Consider the following 23,302-nt stretch of genomic DNA (forward strand, 5'->3'; position numbering starts at 1 on the left):
TAATTATGCTTAGCCAGTAAAAATAATTTTTCATGAGAGCTATTAAGAAATGGATAAAAAATATTCAGTGGTCATTCATGTTGGCTGTGTAATAACAGTGCAAGAGCAAAGTGAGGAGCTCTTGGTGTGGCAATGAAAGACTGTTATCTGGGTGAAAAATGGACTTATTTTTTGTCCTAGTCTCCTTATGTATAAATAAATTTGGAGATAAACAATCTGACTCGGTTTGCATCCTTGACCATTTGGTTTTTAATCTGAGAGTTATCCAGTGGGCAGTTGAACCACATATGCAACATGTCACACTGTAGCAATGTTTGTTAGACAGAATTTTTTGCCTTGCCCCCATAAGGAAACATAACCTAGCATAATAGAAGTCTCCTTTCTCCTGTGCTGCCAACTTGAGGTAAGTAGTGATGATGATTCAACTTTTACATATTAAGAACATACTGCTGTTTCAGTCCTACACTATGGAGTGAAGGCCATATTAGACGAATAACACCATGTACAGAGACATATAAGCACTCACTCTTCCCATGCTCCATAAGCACATAGAGTGGAAAGAAATGTTAATATGTGGTACAGTGGAAAGTACCCTTTGCCATGCACTTATAGCAGTCTGTAGAGTGTAGATACGGATGTAAATATGCATTCTAAAATGAATGAGGCCAGCTTATGCCTGCTGCATACACATCTTCATCAGTTGGTAGCCAGTCACCTTGGAGAACATTCCAGCAGCTGTAGAAGCTTACATAACTTTGATTTGAATACTGTTCCAACAAAACTGATGCAAAAAAACGAAAAAGGATCTTTTAATCATTGTGATGAGAGCTAGCACTGCTCGGGACTGTAGACTATGAATCGAGAAAGAGCATAAACTATAACAGAGGTAGTCATAAAGTTTTAATTATCACCTGACATGCGTAAAGTTATATAGTTAATTTTTTGTTTGTTTGCAGGTACACTTCTGCAGTACTGGTACACATTGAAATCCTTACACTACAGTATCTTCACTTTTTGATAAATGAGCCAAAATGAAATAACACAGGCCTGTCAATACAGTAGATTATCATGTGATGATTAGTTTTCAACAGCAATGGAAATGTTTTAGCTATGTAAGGTGAATCCTGGCAACTTCTCTCACTATGTGGGTCGGCTTCACACAGCTCCAACATTTCTGATGCTGCAAAGGGGGAAAAAACTGCACGACACTCCACTTCATCAATGGGCTGTGCTATTGTGCTTTCGCTCATGTTGCAGCATGCTCTGGTACTGTGTCACAGGAATTTCGTTGTGTTCCAGTACTGCAGCCATGTACCTGAAAACTTACAAAAAATTAATTATTTAGCTTAACTTCTTTTTTCAAGATGGTAATAAAATTTTTGATAATTTGATGCCTGCAAATATGAATCTGTACGAATGGGCTTACGATAAACTGAAAGCCCCAGAGAAAAATCATTCTTTCATCTAACCAAGACATCCAAGATAGGCAGGTGCTAAACAGTGGTCTCAGTTGAATGAATGAATGAATACATGCTTCAACTGACATAAAACTAAAGACTGATTTCACTTGAAAAGAGAGAATGAAGAACCATCAGTATGCAAAACACCAACATATTGCATCAACTGTTTTCATTAGGTTGCTCCTACAGACTGGTTTCACTCAAAAGAATGAATGAATAATTCAACAAATGCGTAATGCTACAACCAAATGAGACAGTAGTTTTCCAACAAGCAATTCAATTGATTGTTTTCATTTGATTGTACTCAACATTACGTGTAAGTCTGGCAGTAACTTTCATATGTTTTTCGTGAATAACTCGAAAACAGCAGCCTCTTGTGGAAACATATCCCAGTACAAAATTAAATTACCTGTAAAAAAAGGTCCTATTCATGTTTTCTTAGTACAAATAGTTTGTATGTAGAGAGTGAGAGAATATGAAAGTCTCAGGTGAAGCATTTGCGCTGTCACTTAGGTAGTTTTTGTAGGGCAGTTTGAGCTACTTTACTGACATGATGGACCATAAGTGTCCTGTATAAAATTGTTACCCTCAGCTTTGCCTACATCACTGTGATTCATTGTAAACAGTTATCATTTACACTCTGTATTGCAAAATTTTCTTTCTCAGACTTCAGATTCTGGAAATAACCAGAAAATATACAAGAATGAAATGAAACAAAATAACTTAGAATAAATTTATTTAATAGCAGCTTCACTGTAACTTCAGCGAGATTAGTGTGCATATCTAGAACAGAGTTCAGTGATGATATTAGTGTGATTCTAAAATTTACTACTAAGCATTCTTACAGCATGTTAGTCTTTCTCGTAGTGCTATGTTCCTGTGTGCAGTGGTTGATTCCAGCCTTCAAGTCTAATGCGTCAAATTAAATGCAGACTCCACTGGGTCTACATTTTTTTTCTTCAAAAGGAAAACTCACTTGAGAACGGTAAACTTATACGGAGACAAAATGTCTGGCCAGTGTTCACCTTATGGAGGTGAAATTACAAGTATTGCTGATAGATACAACGAGTATTCATAAAGCATTATTTATGACCTTGGAACTATAAAGTTGCATCCATGAAATGTGCTAATGATATCAATCCTTGTCTACTTATTCCAGCCTACAATGTTACATTTATTTCCCAACAATGTATGATTTGGCCGACACCTTAGTTGTAGAACTCTGAATTTTGACTATTCTGGAAACCTTTTACCCAAAAAATCACCTGTTTGTCATTCTGGAAATGCTCAACACACAATGGTTTTTCTACTTGAGGAAAGAGGAATGGGTGACTGGGTATCATATCAGGAGAATTTAGGAGTTTGATAACCCAAAGAAGCAGTCGGTGTCCTGTGCCCGATAAGCTGGGAGATTGTTGTGGAGTAAGAACACGCCAACAGTCAGTTTGCCGTGACAGTTTGTCAGGACAGCTTCCCATAACCTCGCCAGGAGATTTTTGCAATACGCTCCTGTGATGGTTTGTCCCTTCTGAGCGTAATCTGTTGGTACTCTGCCATGGCAGTCCCAAAAGTCACTCAGTGTCACCCTTCCCTTCCCCCCCCCTCCCTCCACTGCTTATTTTACTCCTTTGTCTCGGGTTCATAGTAATACCACACACCACTCATCCTTAGTGATTAAAGAAGTAATCTCAATCGACTTCATGCAGTTGCAATGTTACCTCAATTCAACAGTCGTGTTGAATGAGTTGAATGGGTGTGAGCAGTTGCAGAACCCAGTGAGCGGCAACCATTGTAGTTTCAAAATATTATGCAACTTATTGAAAACTGATCTCTGACTGATTTTCATTTCTTCTACTATTGCCTTGACTGCGATATGCTGGTCTTTGAGTGCTAGGTCTCACATTTCTTCAAGGAGAGAGAAACCGACAATTCATTCTTTGCAATTGAGACTTGACATTTGATGGTGCATCGTTGTTGTACCCTTCCACCATCACAACATGGATTGCTGCTGTGCTGTTCCCCTTCAAATGCAGGAAATGTGTTACTACACAATGCATCTACATCTACATAGATACTCTGCAAGTCACATGTGGTGCATGGTAGGAGGGTGCCCTCTGCCACTGCTAGTCATTTCTTTTCCAGTTCCACTCGCAGACAAAGCAAGGGAAAAATGACTGTGTATATGCCTCTATGTGAGCCCTAATTTTTCATATCTTATCTTCATGATCCTTATGCCAATGTATGTTGGGTGGCTGTAGAATCGTTTGGCAGTATGCTCCAGATACTGGTTCTGTAAATTTTCTCAATAGTGTTTGACAAAAAGAAAGTCGCCTTCCCTCGAGGGATTCCCTTTTGAGTTCCCGAAGCTTCTCTGTAATGCTTACATGTTGTTCGAACCTACTGATAACAGATCTAGGAGCCTGCCTCTGGATTGCTTTGATGTCTTCCTTCAATCTGAACTTGTAGGGATTCCAAATACTCGAGCATTACTCAGCATCCTATATGCGGTTTACTTTAAAGAAGACCCACTCTTTCCTAAAATTATCCCAATAAACCAAAGTCGACCATTAGCCTTACCCACCACAGTTATCACATGCTTGTTCCATCTCGTATCACTTTGCAGCATTATTCCCAGATATTGAAACAACTTCACTGTGTCAGGCAGGACACTAGCAATACTGCATCCGAACCTCACAAGTTTGTTCTTCCTACTCATCCGCATTAACTTAAATTTTTACACATTTAGGGCTAGCTGCCATTCATCACACCAACTGGAAGTTTTGTCTAAGGCATCTTGTATCTTCCTACACTCACTCATCTTCGACACGTTACTGACACCATGGCAACATCAGCAAACAACTGCAGATTGCTACCCACTCTGTCCACCAAATCATTTAAGTACATAGAGAACAAATGCAGTCCTATCACACTTCCCTGGGGCACTCGTGTTGATACCCTTGTCCCTGATGAATGCTCGCCGCCAAGGACAACATACTGGGTTCTATTATTTAAGAAGTCTTCGACCCACACACATATCTGTGAACTTATTCTTTGTACTTGTACCTTCGTTAACAGCCTGCTGTGGGGTGCTGTGTCAAATGCTTCCTGGAAATCTAGAAATATGGGTTAAGGCTGTTGCCTTTCATCCATAGTTCAGAGTATATCATGTAGGAAAAGGGCAAGCTGAGTGTCGCACAAGTGATGCTTCCTAAAACCGTGCTGATTCGTGGATACAAGCATTTCAGTCTCAAGAAAATTTATTATATTCGAACTGAGAATTTGTTCAAGGATTCTGCAGCAAACAAAAGTTAGGGATATTGGTCTGTAATTTTGCAGGTCCAGTCTTTTACCTTTCTTATATCCTGGAGTCAACTGTGCCTTTTTCCAGTTGGGATTTTATGCTGGACGAGAGTTGCATGATAAATGCAAGCTAGGTAAGGAACCAATGCCGTAGAGTACTCTTTGTAAAATCGAACTGGAATTCCATCCAGACCTAGTGATTTATCTACTACACTCCATTTTATCAATGGCCTCCTGTATATTGTGGGCTCAGGATTTCAGTGCATACCAGGATTGCAGTCGTGTACCTAGGAAAAAAGAAAGAAATAGTTAATAGTTTATTCTTGCAGTGAAGAAACCAACAGCCAGCCACTGTTAATGGCATTATTTAATTAAACAAATAGTGCACTTACCAATTTTGAACAGATAGGTTTGTCTTTAAACAGCTGTTCACATTTAAATTACAGTTGTTGTTGTCTGTTTTTTTCCCCCATTGCGGCTTAAGTTCCTTGAGGTGGTGGCGGCGGCAGCATAGAAATTCCTGCATCATTATGTTGCATTGTTGGCAGCCTGTGTTCATGTAATGGTAAAAAGTATATAAAACACATTGCGTATTTGTACATCAAAAAAGTTTTATAGTTTTTTTGCCCAATCAGTTATCAGTCCAACATAATGATATGAGGGAAATATGACAGCACCACCATTCCAAGGAACTTTTGGCATTAAGGAGGAAAATACAGTGTACAATTAATGTAAACAGAAACAAATGGAATCTACACAGATTAAAAAAAAAAGTTTTGCATCACCTCAGTTCCGAGAGTTCCGGAATCTGTACAGAAAATTGGAATAGAGATCAACATAAACAACATTTCCATTCTTTTTATTACTCATGAAAACCACACATTGCGTGTTGTACCACCATACAGTGAGACCTTCAGAGGGCGATTCGGGTTAGATCCCTCAGACTGGTTGGTGGGTCATGTCGACCACAAACAGTCCTTTTCAATCTGCCCCAGGCATGTTCGATACGGTTCATGTCTGGAGAACATGCTGGCCACTCTAGTCGAGTGATGTCATTTTCCTGAAGGAAGCCATTCACAAGATGTGCACAATGGGGACACGAATTGACATCTATGAAGACGAATGCCTCGCCAATATGCTGCCGATATGGTTGCACTATCGGTCGGAGGATGACATTCACGCATTGTACAGCCATTACAGCGCCTTCCACGGCTACCAGTGGCGTACGTCGACCCCACATAAATGCCTCCCCAAAACAACAGGGAATCTCCACCTTGCTGTCCTCGCTGTTTAAGGCGTTCAGCTTGACAGGGTTGCCTCCAAACACGTGTCCAATGATTGCCTGGGTGAAGGCATATGCGACACTTATCAGTGAAGAGAATGTGATGCCAATCCTGAGTGGTACATTCGGCTTGTTGTTGCGCCCATCTGTACCACGCTGCATGGTGTCGTGGTTGCAAAGATGAACATTGCCATGGACGTCAGGAGTGAAGTTGCACATCATGCAGCCTATTGCGCACAGTTTGAGTCATAACATGACGTCCTGTGGCGGCACGAAAAGCATTATTCAACATGGTGCGTTGCTGTCAGAGTTCTTCCGAGCCATAATCCGTAGGTAGCGGTCATCCACTGCAGTAGTAACCCTCGGGCGGCCTGAGCGAAGTATGTCATTGACAGTACCTGTCTCTCTGTATCTCCTTGCATGTCCAAACAACATCGCTTTGGTTCGCTCTGATATGCCTGGATACTTCCCTGGTCGAGAACCATTCCTGTACCTCTTTCCTGGTGGAATGACTGGAACTGATCAGCTGTCAGACCCCCTCCATCTAATAAGTGCTGCTCATGCATGGTTGTTTACATATCGAACAGTCAAAGGGACCGTGTCTGTGATACAGTATCCACAGTCAATGTCTATCTTCAGGAGTTCTGGGAACCGAGGTGTTGCAAAACATCTTTTGATGTGTGTAAATATGAACAGCTGTCTGAAGTTGAATCTTTCAAACTGGTAACTGTGTGATTAGTGTAAATAAATAGCATTAATGACAGTGACTGGTTGCTGTTATCTTCCTTGCTAGAAGTAACTTGTATTTTGTGCACTGCCACAGTCTCAAAATGTCAATTTTTGACAAAATAGCAAATAATTAATTGTATAACTTTATTTTTTAAATGAGGATTAAAAGTTAGCTCTCTTTGTAAGCAGAAGGGAGGGGAGACCTTCATCCTCCAACAGGTAGGTTACTCACTCCACGATCTTGAGTTACCTGCCCTTCTGTACTAACCTTTCCCCAATCTCTCCCACTTGCCTCCCTGAGGAAGGAAGTAATAGGTGATGTTTATTGGTTGTACTTAGTATTGTGCTTCCTGAAGGTAAGAACTGACCAGACATAACGACACCTTACAATTAGACAATTATTTATTTCTTGTTCAAGACATATACAGAGGACTTTGTGCTTTGAATTTCTAGTATGTATATTAACAGTTACTTCTTGTCTTTCCATATAACTGTTACTTGTGCGTAAAGACAAATATGTACAAAACAAGAAGGTACAGCTTCAAACGAAATAGGAAAACCTGAGGAGAAATATTGTAGCCAAGTAATACACACTGTTCTCATATTAATAATGTACCATCTTCCTTGTATAGCTTTTTTTCTAACTTAGCTGCACTGATTCTTATGTTATTTTGCTTAATGGAATTTTTTTTAAAATCAAAGAGTTTTTATTTCTGTACATAATGCACTTTCTCATTTAATATTAACATTGTTTCAACATTTAGAGGTAGTAATCTACAAGTAACTGTTCCTTGCTGCAGGCAATGAGTGAAGCGACATTCTGGTTCACTACGGTGCTGACAGTAACTGTATTAATGGTTCCTGTGCTGGCCTGGAGGTTCTACTTTGTGAACGTCCGTCCAACTCTCTCTGACAGGGTACGCTTGAAGCAACGCCTTGCACAGCTCAGGTTAGTTCTTGCACTTTTTACAAGCTAGGCACAGCTGTTTCGCATATCTACAATGTGATTTTGTAGATGTCTCCATGGCAACGTTTCTTCATAGCTCTATAGGCAGTTTTTGTTTCCACCTACAGTTGTTTGCACTGCATAGTAGAAAACTGTCAAAAGTTTTGCCAAATGTTAGGGGTTTCCTTAAGTTGGCCTGATTAGAGGAGTGCCTCAGCGGTAAAGAATATATGTACTAAAACATCATGCATGATGTAGCATTTTGCACTTATCTCAGTGTTTAATACATCATATCTCCTGATCTATGTGTGGTACCATGAAATATGGTACTTTCGTAGGTGCATTTAGTGGTATATATGGATACCGCCTACAAAATTTATTGTGGATACAGTTAGTAGCACATAAGTAATACACTGAAACATCATGCATGATATGGCAGTTTATCATGTATCTAATTGTTTATGCCATCATGTCTCCCGAACTATGGTGGTGGGTTGGTCTTGCCCCCACAGTGATTGTTGCCTGACAGGAGGGGACATGTGTACAAAGTTTGGTTGAAATTGCTCTTGTGGTTTAGGAGGAGATACGGAAACACACACACACACACACACACACACAGAGGGTATTCAGTAATAATTTGGTGCGAATATTCTGCTTCCGGCAGATGATGCAGGACCCAGTCCCACTGCTGGACATCTCCGAAATATTTTTCCATTGTTTCTAATTTCATCACAACATAAAATGAGGAATCTACCCTCTTAACATATTCAGGGCCAATTTTCTGTCTTTATGCGTGCATGGACTTTTCCCTCAGAGCTGAAGTTCAATGATTTCCAGTCCATTGTTTCTGGCACGTAATGTGCAAGCAATCTAGTGAGCTTTCACATATGACATGTAGGATGTTTTGTAAATAGAGCAATTAGTAGTTTCTCATTAAAACATGTATATTTTTAATTATCTGTCATTTTCAGTTATCCATGCAGTAACAGGCCTGCACATAATTGAGAATTTGCTTTATCTATCAGTTCAACTACTAAATAATAAAAATATATATATAAAAACAAAGATGATGTGACTTACCAAACGAAAGTGCTGGCAGGTCGATAGACACACAAACATACATACAAATTTCAAGCTTTCGCAACAAATGGTTGCTTCATCAGGAAAGAGGGAAGGCGAGGGAAAGACGAAAGGATGTGGGTTTTAAGGGAGAGGGTAAGGAGTCATTCCAATCCCGGGAGCGGAAAGACTTACCTTAGGGGGAAAAAAGGACAGGTATACACTCGCGCGCACACACACACATATCCATCCGCACATACACAGACACAAGCAGACATTTGTAAAGGCAAAGAGTTTGGGCAGAGATGTCAGTCGAGGCGGAAGTAGAGGCAAAGATGTTGTTGAAAGACAGGTGAGGTATGAGCGGCGGCAAATTGAAATTAGAGGAGATTGAGGCCTGGCGGATAACGAGAAGAGAGGATATACTGAAGAGCAAGTTCCCATCTCCGGAGTTCTGACAGGTTGGTGTTAGTGGGAAGTATCCAGATAACCCGGACAGTGTAACACGGTGCCAAGATGTGCTGGCCGTGCACCAAGGCATGTTTAGCCACAGGGTGATCCTCATTACCAACAAACACTGTCTGCCTGTGTCCATTCATGCGAATGGACAGTTTGTTGCTGGTCATTCCCACATGGAAAGCTTCAAAGTGTCGGCAGCTCAGTTGGTAAATCACGTGGGTGCTTTCACACATGGCTCTGCCTTTGATCGTGTACACCTACCGGGTTACAGGACTGGAGTAGGTGGTGGTGGGAGGGTGCATGTGACAGGTTTTACAGCGGGGGCGGTTACAAGGGTAGGAGCCAGAGGGTAGGGAAGGTGGTTTGGGGATTTCATAGGGATGAACTATGAGGTTACGAAGGTTAGGTGGACGGCGGAAAGACACTCTTGGTGGAGTGGGGAGGATTTCATGAAGGATGGATCTCATTTCAGGGCAGGATTTGAGGAAGTCGTATCCCTGCTGGAGAGCCACATTCAGAGTCTGGTCCAGTCCCGGAAAGTATCCTGTCACAAGTGGGGCACTTTTGTGGTTCTTCTGTGGGAGGTTCTGGGTTTGAGGGGATGAGGAAGTGGCTCTGGTTATTTGCTTCTCTACCAGGTCAGGAGGGTAGTTGCGGGATGCGAAAGCTGTTGTCGGGTTGTTGGTGTAATGGTTCAGAGATTCCGGACTGCAGATTTGTTTGCCATGAAGACCTAGGCTGTAGGGAAGGGACCGTTTGATGTGGAATGGGTGGCAGCTGTCATAATGGAGGTACTTTTTCTTGTTGGTGGGTTTGATGTGGACGGACGTGTGAAGCTGGCCATTGGACAGATGGAGGTCAACGTCAAGGAAAGTGGCGTGGGATTTGGAGTAGGACCAGGTGAATCTGATGGAACCAAAGGAGTTGCGGTTGGAGAGGAAATTCTGGAGTTCTTCATCACTGTGAGCCCAGATCATGAAGATGTCATCAATAAATATGTACCAAACTTTGGGTTGTCAGGCCTGGGTAACCAAGAAGGCTTCCTCTAAGCGACCCATTAATAGGTTGGCGTACGAGGGGGCCATCCTGGTGCCCATGGCTGTTCCCTTTAATTGTTGGTATGTCTGGCCTTCAAAAGTGAAGAAGTTGTGGGTCAGGATGAAGCTGGCTAAAGTAATGAGGAAAGAGGTTTTAGGTAGGGTGGCAGGTGATCGGCGTGAAAGGAAGTGCTCCATCGCAGCGAGGCCCTGGACGTGCGGAATATTTGTGTATAAGGAAGTGGCATCAATGGGTACAAGGATGGTTTCCAGGGGTAACGGATTGGGTAAGGATTCCAGGCGTTCGAGAAAGTGGTTGGTGTCTTTGATGAAGGATGGGAGACTGCGTGTAATGTGTTGAAGGTGTTGATCTACGTAGGCAGAGATACGTTCTGTGGGGGCTTGGTAGCCAGCTACAATGGGGCGGCCGGGATGATTGGTTTTGTGAATTTTAGGTAGAAGGTAGGGGTGGGGGGTGTTGGTGGGGTCAGGAGGTTGATGGAATCAGGTGAAAGATTTTGCAGGGGGCCTAAGGTTCTGAGGATTCCTTGAAGCTCCGCCTGGACATCAGGAATGGGATTACCTTGGTAAACTTTGTATGTGGTGTTGTCTGAAAGCTGACGCAGTCCCTCAGCCACATACTCCCGACGATCAAGTACCACGGTCGTGGAACCCTTGTCCCCCGGAAGAATGACGATGGATCGGTCAGCCTTCAGATCACGGATAGCTTGGGCTTCAGCAGTGGTGATGTTGGGAGTAGGATTAAGGTTTTTTATGAAGGACTGAGAGGCAAGGCTGGAAGTCAGAAATTCCTGGAAGGTTTGGAGAGGGTGATTTTGAGGAAGAGAAGGTGGGTCCCGCTGTGACGGAGGACGGAACTGTTCCAGGCAGGGTTCAATTTGGATGGTGTCTTGGGGAGTTGGATCATTAGGAGTAGGATTAGGATCATTTTTCCTCGTGGCAAAGTGATATTTCCAGCAGAAGTACGTGTGTAGGACAGTAAATCGTTGACAAGGGCTGTTTGGTTGAATCTGGGAGTGGTGCTGAAGGTGAGGCCTTTGGATAGGACAGAGGTTTCGGATTGGGAGAGAGGTTTGGAGGAAAGGTTAACTACTGAATTAGGGTGTTGTGGTTCCAGATTGTGTTGATTGGAATTATGAGGTTTTGGAGGGAGTGGAGCTGGAAGTATATATATATATATATATAAAGATGATGTGACTTACCTGGGATTGGAATGACTCCTTACCCTCTCCCTTAAAACCCTCATCCTTTCGTCTTTCCCTCTCCTTCCCTCTTTCCTGATGAGGCAACAGTTTGTTGCGAAAGCTTGAATTTTGTGTGTATGTTTGTGTGTCTGTCGACCTGCCAGCACTTTCATTTGGTATGTCACATCATCATTGTTTATAGATATATTTTTCCTACGTGGAATGTTATATATATAATATATATATATATATATATTAATAGAGGGAAACATTCCACGTGGGAAAAATATATCTAAAAACAAAGATGATGTGACTTACCAAACGAAAGCGCTGGCACGTCGGTAGACACACAAACAAACACAAACATACACACAAAATTCAAGCTTTTGCAACAAACTGTTGCCTCATCAGGAAAGAGGGAAGGAGAGGGAAAGACCAAAGGATGTGGGTTTTAAGGGAGAGGGTAAGGAGTCATTCCAATCCCGGGAGCGGAAAGACTTACCTTAGGGGGAAAAAAGGACTGGTATACACTCGCGCGCGCACACACACACACATATCCATCCACACATATACAGACACAAACAGACATATTTAAAGACAAAGAGTTTGGGCAGAGATGTCAGTCGAGGCAGAAGTGCAGAGGCAAAGATGTTGTTGAATGACAGGTGAGGTATGAGTGGCGGCAACTTGAAATTAGCGGAGATTGAGGCCTGGTGGATAACGGGAAGAGAGGATATATTGAAGAGCAAGTTCCGATCTCCGGAGTTCGGATAGGTTGGTGTTAGTGGGAAGTATCCAGATAACCCGGACGGTGTAACACTGTGCCAAGACGTGCTGGCCGTGCACCAAGGCATGTTTAGCCACAGGGTGATCCTCATTACCAACAAACACTGTCTGCCTGTGTCCATTCATGCGAATGGACAGTTTGTTGCTGGTCATTCCCAAATAGAAAGCTTCACAGTGTAGGCAGGTCAGTTGGTAAATCACATGGGTGCTTTCACACGTGGCTCTGCCTTTGATCGTGTACTCCTTCCGGGTTACAGGACTGGAGTAGGTGGTGGTGGGAGGGTGCATGGGACAGGTTTTACAGCGGGGGCGGTTACAAGGGTAGGAGCCAGAGGGTAGGGAAGGTGGTTTGGGGATTTCATAGGGATGAACTAAGAGGTTACGAATGTTAGGTGGACGGCGGAAAGACTCTCTTGGTGGAGTGGGGAGGATTTCATGAAGGATGAATGTCATTTCAGGGCAGGATTTGAGGAAGTCGTATCCCTGCTGGAGAGCCACATTCAGAATCTGATCCAGTCCCGGAAAGTATCCTGTCACAAGTGGGGCACTTTTGTGGTTCTTCTGTGGGAGGTTCTGGGTTTGAGAGGATGAGGAAGTGGCTCTGGTTGTTTGCTTCTGTACCAGGTCGGGAGGGTAGTTGCGGGATGCGAAAGCTGTTGTCAGGTTGTTGGTGTAATGCTTCAGGGATTCCGGACTGGAGCAGATTCGTTTGCCACGAAGACCTAGGCTGTAGGGAAGGGACCGTTTGATGTGGAATGGGTGGCAGCTGTCGTAATGGAGGTACTGTTGCTTGTTGGTGGGTTTGATGTGGACGGACGTGTGAAGCTGGCCATTGGACAGGTGGAGGTCAACATCAAGGAAAGTGGCATGGGATTTGGAGTAAGACCAGGTGAATCTGATGGAACCAAAGGAGTTGAGGTTGGAGAGGAAATTCTGGAGTTCTTCTTCACTGTGAGTCCAGATCATGAAGATGTCATCAATAAATCTGTACCAAACTTTGGGTTGTCAGGCCTGGGTAACCAAGAAGGCTTCCTCTAAGCGACCCACGAATAGGTTGGCGTATGAGGGGGCCATCCTGGTACCCATGGCTGTTACCTTTAATTGTTGGTATTTCTGGCCTTCAAAAGTGAAGAAGTTGTGGGTCAGGATGAAGCTGGCTAAGGTAATGAGGAAAGAGGTTTTAGGTAGGGTGGCAGGTGATCGGCATGAAAGGAAGTGCTCCATCGCAGCGAGGCCCTGGACGTGCGGGATATTTGTGTATAAGGAAGTGGCATTAATGGTTACAAGGATGGTTTCCGGGTGTAACGGATTGGGTAAGGATTCCAGGCGTTCGAGGAAGTGGTTGGTGTTTTTGATGAAGGATGGGAGACTGCATGTAATGGGTTGAAGGTGTTGATCTACGTAGGCGGAGATACGTTCGGTGGGGGCTTGGTAACCAGCTACAATGGGGCGGCTGTGATGATTGGGTTTGTGAATTTTAGGAAGAAGGTAGAAGGTAGGGGTGCGGGGTGTCGGTGGGGTCAGGAGGTTGATTGAGTCAGGTGAAAGGTTTTGCAGGGGGCCTAAGGTTCTGAGGATTTCTTGAAGCTCTGCCTGGACATCAGGAATGGGATTACCTTGGCAAACTTTGTATGTGGTGTTGTCTGAAAGCTGACGCAGTCCCTCAGCCACATACTCCCGGCGGTCAAGTACCACGGTCGTGGAACCCTTGTCCGCTGGAAGGATGATGATGGACCGGTCAGCCTTCAGATCACGGATAGCCTGGGCTTCAGCAGTGGTGATGTTGGGAGTAGGATTAAGGTTTTTTAAGAAGGATTGAGAGGCAAGGCTGGAAGTCAGAAATTCCTGAAAGGTTTGGAGACGGTGATTTTGAGGAAGAGGAGGTGGGTCCCGCTGTGACGGAGGACGGAACTGTACCAGGCAGAGTTCAATTTGGATAGTGTCTTGGGGAGTTGGATCATTAGGAGTAGGAGTAGGATCATTTTTCTTCGTGGCAATGTGATACTTCCAGCAGAGAGTACGAGTGTAGGACAGCCCTCGTCAAAGATTTAATGTCCTACACTCGTACACCAACCTATCCGAACTCCGGAGATGGGAACTTGCTCTTCAGTATATCCTCTCTTCCCGTTATCCACCAGGCCTCAATCTCCGCTAATTTCAAGTTGCCGCCACTCATACCTCACCTGTCATTCAACAACATCTTTGCCTCTGCACTTCTGCCTCGACTGACATCTCTGCCCAAACTCTTTGTCTTTAAATATGTCTGTTTCTGTATATGTGTTGATGGATATGTGTGTGTGTGCGCGAGTGTATACCCGTCCTTTTTTCCCCCTAAGGTAAGTCTTTCCGCTCCCGGGATTGGAATGACTCCTTACCCTCTCCCTTAAAACCCATATCCTTTGGTCTTTCCCTCTCCTTCCCCTCTTTCCTGATGAGGCAACAGTTTGTTGCGAAAGCTTGAATTTTGTGGTGTGTTTGTGTTTGTTTGTGTGTCTATCGACCTGCCAGCGCTTTCGTTCGGTAAGTCACATCATCTTTGTTTTTACACATACACACACACACACAGATATATATATATATATATATATATATATATATATATATATATATATATATATATATAGAGGGAAACATTCCACGTAGGAAAAATATATCTAAAAACAAAGATGATGTGACTTACCAAATGAAAGTGCTGGCAGGTCGACAGACACACAAACAAACTCAAACATACACACAAAATTCAAGCTTTCGCAACAAACTGTTGCCTTATCAGGAAAGAGGGGAAGGAGAGGGAAAGACGAAAGGATGTGGGTTTTAAGGGAGAGGGTAAGGAGTCATTCCAATCCCGGGAGCGGAAAGACTTACCTTAGGGGGAAAAAAGGACTGGTATACACGCGCACGCACACACACACACACAGATATAATATATATCCGCACATACACAGACCAGGCAGTGTCTGTGTATGTGCGGATGGGTGTGTGTGCGCGTGCGCGTGTGTGCGCGTGTGCGTGTGTGCGCGTGTGCGCGCGCGCGCGCGCGCGCGCGTGTGTGTATACCTGTCCTTTTTTCCCCCTAAGGTAAGTCTTTTCGCTCCCGGGATTGGAATGACTCCTTACCCTTCCCCTTAAAACCCACATCCTTTCGTCTTTCCCTCTCCTTCCCTCTTTTCTGATGAGGCAACAGTTTGTTGCGAAAGCTTGAATTTCGTGTGTTTGATTGTGTGTCTATCGACCTGCCAGCACTTTCGTTCGGTAAGTCACATCATCTGTGTTTTTAGATATATTTTTCCCACGTGGAATGTTTCCCTAAAAAACTGATCTAGTCCATATTTAAGTAAGTGGAAGCAAAACATGTTGGGTATGTTCATCAGTTGTATCCTGTAAATAACAGATCATCCTGGTTTTGCCAGAGCTTTTGCAATTGGATTTTTGCGATTGCGATTGGATCCTCTTCTACTCTTGTTTGATATGCGAGGCGTGTTTTTTAAGTAAGTACCGTTTTGTCACACCACAGCCACAGCGCTGTGGTCGGCATTCTGCATATGCACACTGGGTACCTACATCTGTTGTCTACGCACTGATGCCATTACAGTCTGATTCTTCCTTGTTTACGTTGTGTACTGAGTGTTTAAGAAGCCTCCGATAATCGTGAGTCCCGCTGACTGTTAAGTACGGGCTGTTATAAGATTTCTTACTGCTAAAGGCCTAAAAGTGATCGATATTAATTGTGAGACCTGTGCAGTTTATGGAGAAAACATTATGAGTGATGGAATGCTAAGAAAGTGGGTGAGAGCACTTAAAGATGACCGCACAAATGTGCATGATGAACAATGGAGTGACAGTCCTTCGGTCGTTAATGAAAGTTTGGTGCAGGAAGTGGACTACAACGTGAGAGAAAACAGACACTTTATGATTTCCTCCTTGCGGGATGACTTTCCAAATTTTTCTCTTAGTGTTTTGTATGGCATTGTGATCAAGCACTTGAATTACCGAAAATTGTGTGCACGTTGGGTACCAAAAATGTTGACGGATGTGCACAAAACCAAATGTTTAGACAGTGCATTGACTTTCATCGAGCGGTACCACAACGATGGTGATGATTTCTTAAGCCAAACTGTTACGGGCAATGAAACATGGGTGGCCTACGTCACACCAGCATCAAAGCAACAGTCCATGGAATGGCGGCATTCAGATTCGCCCAGAAAAGTGAAGTTTCAGCAAACAATTTCTGCCCAGAAAATCATGTGCACAGTTTTTTTGGGACAGAAAAGGAGTATTGTTTGTGAAATTTCTGCCTAGTGAGACAATCAATGCAGCAACTTACTGTAAGACATTGCACAATTTGCACTGTTCAATTCAGAACTAAAGACGTGGGAAGTTGATCAAGGGCATCGTTTTGCTGGAAGACATTGCCCGTCCGCATGTGGTGAATCAGACCAAAGATCTCGTCACATCTTTTCAATGGGAAACTCTAGATCATCCTCTGTACAGCCCTGATCTTACGCCCAGTGACTACCATCTATTCCTGCACTTGAAGAAACACCTGGGAAGTCAGCATCTTCAAGACGATGACGAAGTCAAAGCAGTGGTGATGCAGTGGTTAACAAGTCAGGCGGCATACTTCCATGAGAAGGGTATTCAAAACCTGGTACAACGTTATGACAAGTGCCTCAATTTTGACTGAAATTATGTAGAAAAGTAGATTAAGGTACAGGCTTTCATGTAAAAATAAAATTGAGGTATCTTAGCACGTCTTTTTTTAATTTCAAAACAGTACTTACTTAAAAAACACGCCTCGTAAATGACCTCTAATATTAATCAAACAGTGATATTCTGTTACATAATACTTCAACACACTACTGTGTAAAATGAAGGAATATCATCAGGCAGGCAGTTTCAGTGCTCTTTGCAATGCGAGAGCCAAAAACATCCTGAGAATAGCATAATGGAAGCTTTTTTTTTTTTTTTTTTTTTTTTTTTTTTTTTTTTTTTTTTTTTCTGCCAGGAAATGGTTTGATGTTACTTACAAATGAGCGATGGTCTTGGAATGAATCAGAAACAGCTTTTGAGTGAGATTAAATACAGACAAATAATCAGCCTCTGGATTGGGTCTATTCAAAAGGAAATGGACCCCAAATGTGGATAATAGTGCTAAGGATAACCTGATCTGGTACTCAAGCCTTCAGCATAGAATGAGCAATTAATGCAATCTTCCTTTCTTTCTTTTTTTATTAATATTCAAATACTGTTAAAATGTGCCAGAGGGTAATAAGTTTCTTCTGGGCAGCTCCTTGAGTTCCACAGAAGAACAAAAAATGTGCAGCCTGATATATAAAGGAATTAATTTTTTACTTCTGTTATCTGTAATTGGCTAGTAAGCAGCTTTGTTTAAAATAAGTTGCATTTAACTGTGTGTAAATTGGTCCATAGAATTGTGGGAACTCAGCTGTAACAAAACTGTCTTCTGCTAATGTTTTGGCCATAAACCATTGAGCCAGCGTTGGAGTGAGCTCTAAAGTCAGATAGCAAAATGCTTCTGTATAATGGTAGGGCATGCCAACTGCATAAGCATACACAGAAAATCATAGTGGAAGAAAAACCACAGAGGCGGGTAGATGTGTGCCACCATGATGCCTTCTGTGAAGGATGTTGTCACAAATTTTTTGTGAATACATGCACAGGTGGCTCATCCTACTGGTACGTAACATGTACAGGAGTGCTTTACCACCAATCTTTACAGATTGCTGGGAGGATTGCTGGTTGGTTTACAGCTGAAATGCTAGTGCACGGCCATGCAGGGTAGCTGCGCAGTCTGAGGCGTTTCGCCATGGTTCGCACGGCTCCTTACGTTGGAGGTTCGAATCCTCACTCAGGTGTGAGTGTGTGTGTGTGTGTGTGTGTGTGTGTGTGTGTGTGTGTGTGTGTGTGTGTATCATGTAACTTAGTTTAAGTTGGATTAATGTGTAAGCTTAAGGACCGATGACCTCAGCAGTTTGGTCCCATAGGAACTTACCACAAATTTCCAAAATATTAATGCTAGACAGTTTGGTTACAATTGAATTACCACATTTTTATGGGTCAAGTAATACACTGTGAATGCTTGAAGATTCACAGCCTGTAAACTGATTCCACATCAATTCTGCATATTGTACAAATGATTCATAACACATATAGCTGAATTAAACAAAGCTAAACTTACCTCTGAAGCAAATAACATTTGCTGATAGACAATCAAAACCATTTTACCATCAAACTGAAATTGATTAACTTTGAAGATGCTTTTTTGTTATAAGACCAGTAGCAACAATGTGGAACCTATGAGCATAGTGTCTGTTGTCAATTTCCTCATCAAGAGAAACTCTTGGGCATTTAAACATGCCATCATGATTTTTTTTCCCTTCACAGTGGAATCTTGTAGCTGCCCATTCTCTGAATTGCCAACAACTCCAGACACACTTGCTGTCTCTGTCAAACCATCAATCTTTTCTTGAAATTATTCTGCAGAGATCCTCTCAGACACACCTCATTCATTTTTTATTATTTAAGGCATGATTAAGATTCATTACTGTAATGAAGAGTGGAGAGAATTACTGCCTGTCTTGAACAGCCACAATTTTAAAGTCATTTGAAAGATGAAATTGAGAGATAGTGCATTAACAGATGCAAATAATTGACTGCTATCCAGCTGAAAGCTGTCTTAGGAATTATCACTCTTTTTTTTTTCCAAGAGAAGTGATTATTTTTGACAAATCCGAAATAACAGACACTATTTTGATCCAGCAGTCAGTAAGAATTAAGATAGTTAGTTAGTTAGTTACGTGTTCCATTGATCAATAGGATGGAAAAACCGTTATGATGTGGAACGTGTCAAATTCATAAGAAATGCACACAGGAAACAAGTTCCCCCCCCCCCCTTTCTTTTTCTTTTCTTTTTCTTTTCTTTTCATTATCATGTTATACCTAAATATTTCTATTATCTATCCCATTCCCTTAAATGGATATTATATCTCCAGATTTATTTACTCATATTCAAGAATTCATCTATGGTATAGAAGGAGTTGTCAAGGAGGTATGATTTCAATTTGTTTTTGAAACTATTACTGCTGCCTGTCAGACATTTTATTTGATCTGATAATTTATCAAAAGGTTTTATAGCAGCATATTTTACCCCTTTCTATGCCAAAGATAGGCTGAGTAAAGGATAGTGTAGGTGTTTCTTTTTTCTGGTATTGTAAACATGAATGTCGCTGTTGATTTTAAGCTGGTCCATGTTGTTGAGAAAAAATTTCATTACTGAGTAAATGTACTGTGAAGCAGTTGTAAGAATTCCTAACCTTTTAAACAGATGGCTACAAGATGTGTGACTATGAACCCCACACATTACTCTAACTACTTTCTTTTGAGCATTGGATACCTTTTGTCTAAGTGTTGAGTTGCCCCAGAATATTATTCTGTATGACATCAGAGAGTGGAAGTATGCAAAGTATGTTAGCTTACTAATTTCTACATCCTCAAAATTGGCAATTATTCTGATTGCAAAAGTTGCCGAACCTAGTCACTTTAGGGGATCCAAAATATGAATTTTCCAATTAAGATTCTCATCTATATGTACACCCAAAAACTTAGTATGCTCTACCCTGGCTACTTTCTTTTGATGTGTTATGTTTATTGAAGGAATTATACTATTTGCAGCAGAAAATTGGATGTACTGCGTTTTTTCAAAGTTCAGAACAAGCCCATTCGCAGAAAACCAATTAATAACTTTTCCAAAGACCTTATTTGTATCATTTTCTATCGGACTTTCTTTTACTGGATTAATAATTATGCTTGTGTCATCAGCAAACAGTGTCAGTTCAGCATCTTGTTTCACATAAGAAGGGAGGTCATTCACATATATCAAGAACAGGAGTGGACCCATGATCGAACCTTGTGGAACACCTAATGTAATTTCACCCCATTTAGATGAAGTGGCAACCTCCTTTGAATCACTTGAAGCATATAGAGAGACTTTTTGCTTCCTGTTCTGTAGATATGACTTAAACCACTCATATGCTGTCCCATTTATACCATAGAATTGTAATTTCTCTAACATAATGTCATGGTTCACACAATCAGATGCTTTGAATAAGTCACAGAATATTCCTATGGTGGTGACATTTTACTATTTAAAGACTCTATTTTGTGGACAGTAAAACTGTATATTGCTGTCTCAGTGGAGCAGCATTTCTGAAATCCGAACTGTGATTTACTAAGCATCCCATTACTGTTGAGATGGCTAACCACTCTTGAGTACATTACTTTCTCAAAGATTTTTGAAAATGCTGTAAGCAAGGATACTAGCCAGTAATTATTGATATCTGTGGTTTCCCCCTTTCTGTAGAGAGGTCTGACAATGGCATATTTTAACCTGTCTGGAAGAATACCCTTAGTCAGTGATGCATTACATATGTGACTCAGAACATCAGCTGTAATTGCTCCACATTGTTTTAATAACTTGTTAGAGATGTCATCTACTCCAACAGAACATTTATTTTTCAAAGATTTAATAACGTTCCTTATTTCACAAGAGGTTGTTAGATGAAACTTAATGTGACTAAAATTTTTCAAAACTGACTCTTCCATGTAGTGCCTGGCTTTTTCCTTTGCACTATTCTCACCAATTTTTTCTCCTACACTTAAGAAGTGATTGTTAAATACATTGTCTATCTGTGTACCGTTGGTTAAGATGGTCTCATTCTCTTTAACAGTAATACTACCTACCCCAATGGTTACTTTTCCTGTCTCCCTTCTAACAACATTCATTACTGATTTGATTTTATTGCTGGAGTTGTTAATTTCTTCTCCAACATACAAATTTCTTGATTTCCTTACAACTTTTCTCAGTATGTTACAGTAATTTTTATAATGTAAAACTACTTCTGGATCTTTACTAGTTCTTGCTGTTGATACAGTTTTCTTTTTCTTTCTGAAGACACTTTAATACCTGTAGTAATCCAAGGTTTCTTTGAAAAATTTGTGGTGTTACATTTAGTAATTTTCTTTAGAAAACAATGTTCAAAAAGAGATATAAATTTATCAAGAAATATGCTGCATTTATAATCAGCATTTGGCTCATTATATACATCTTCCCAGTTCACATTTCCTAAACTTCCTCTGAAGTGATCTATAGATACTGGGTTGAGCACCCTCACCCTTTTACTTAATGGTTTCTGAAGTGTACACCCTGTTAGGTTTTGTAAGTTAATCAGTTGTTTATCATGGTCAGATAATCCATTTACCACAGGGAAAGCATGTGCTTGTTCTAAATTAAATATAAAGGAATGGACATATTCAAAAGAACAGATATCATATTGGCCCAGCAGCCACTATAAAAGACACAAAATTACAAACATTGGCTACAAGTGGGCATTGATTTGAATCGATGGGGAAGTTCAAAGATTTGTGCTTACTAGGTATATGTGCTGACCACTGCACCATATATACACAGTTGTCATCGCAACTGTGTGAATTACCCTAGCAGCCTCGAGTCGGACCCAGCTCCTCAACTGTGAAGGTAGTGCTCCTTACCCCTTAATTCTCATGACTTTTGAGTAAGGCTGTAGTTGGCAGCACATCTGCCTAGTGAGCGGGAGATCCAGGTTTGAATCCCAGTCTGGCATAAATTTTCAACCTTCCCAATTGATTTAAATCAATGCCCACTTGCAGCCAGTCTCTGTAATTCTTTTCTGTCATAGCGTATGTGATTAGCACCTTCTCGTGCCAAGCTGAATCATAGTGGATATGCTGTAATTATGTGGGTAACTATAACATGCTAGTGTGCTAGACCAACATCAGACAGCAAGGTTGGATCACTGTTAAGAATTGTGTGGATGCTTTGGGCGATCAGGTCCGTGTCACAGTGCACACTCGGCTTGCCTCTGGAGGTGCCTTTTAGCAGAAGAATAATATATGGAGTCGTACAACTGGCTGCTACAGATACTCGTATCCATTCTTCACTTCTTTAATCTTTTCAACGAAGACAATTTTTATGGTGTGGTATGATTCTTTCCCATGCTAAGTCCAATTTGCCTACAAATCTTAAAAATTCTTCAGTGGTGTCGTCAGGCACATAGGCCAAACTCCACTGTACCCTGTGTGGTAATTTACTTTTTAAAGTATGGTATGGTATGGTATGGTATGATACACTATTGACCACTATACTGTACTGGTCTTTATGCAGTTCAGAGTAAATGTAGGTCTTCCTCACTGCCACTGATGGGTGCAAATGAAAGTAGACAGTAAATTTCATTCTTTGCATTGAAGATTTATGTATCAGTTTTTTATACAAACTACATTGTCCAAAATGGTAATCAGCTGGTTTCTACTCAGGAGTTCGAGTTTAGTTAAACTAGTTACTTGTTCCAGAGTTTATTTTTGCAATGAACCTTGTGAAGTGGAAAGTGTTTTGACAGGTATTGCCATTGTCAGTCTTCCATGTTAGCCAGTTACCTGAGGCACTGAAGCAGTGTTCCGGACTACCATTTTCATACCCATAGATGATATATCATTAATATTTTGTTCCAGCCTGTGGACTGAACCCTTTGACAATTTATATTGCATCTAAATCTGTCATTTTCATTGATAAATTTTATTTCAGTAATCTCTAGACAAATATAACAAATTAAATAAATGGAGTACAGGGTGCTAACTTCCTGATCTGTTTAGATTTTACACCTATAACAGTTACTCATTTATACCTATGTAAATGAAAGTAATTGCAAGATTGATGTATGTGAAAGGTGAGAGAGAGTTGTAGCTGGAAGAGTACTATTAATAGAACCACTTCCATGATCTTGGGATAAATCACTGTAAAAATTGCAGTGGTCCTGCATATAATTGACCTGCACTTTTTATCAAAGTGCTGTAGGCATCCTTTTGATGAGTTACTCCGCATCATATTACAATCATTAGTAATGAGTTTCTAAAACGTCAAAGCCAGTTATGCTAAAAGTTGGATGACCTGATGCTAGTAATATGCCATTAAACGATTTTATGGAAAT

General features: G+C 41.4%; 1 protein-coding gene across 3 annotated transcripts in view; it reads left to right on the top strand.

The window, feature by feature from the left end:
• Nucleotides 1–23,302, top strand: part of LOC126198433 (phospholipid-transporting ATPase ID) — an 896,650-nt gene that overhangs the window by 868,224 nt on the left and 5,124 nt on the right. For all 3 annotated transcript variants that reach the window (XM_049934743.1, XM_049934741.1, XM_049934742.1), the window contains one exon: nt 7,572–7,720. In XM_049934743.1, the coding sequence (XP_049790700.1) occupies nt 7,572–7,720 (149 nt within the window). The remainder of the gene's footprint in view (nt 1–7,571; nt 7,721–23,302) is intronic.

Source organism: Schistocerca nitens, chromosome 8 (genome assembly GCF_023898315.1).
Source record: "Schistocerca nitens isolate TAMUIC-IGC-003100 chromosome 8, iqSchNite1.1, whole genome shotgun sequence".
In the NCBI taxonomy this organism is placed as follows: Eukaryota; Metazoa; Arthropoda; class Insecta; order Orthoptera; family Acrididae; genus Schistocerca; species Schistocerca nitens.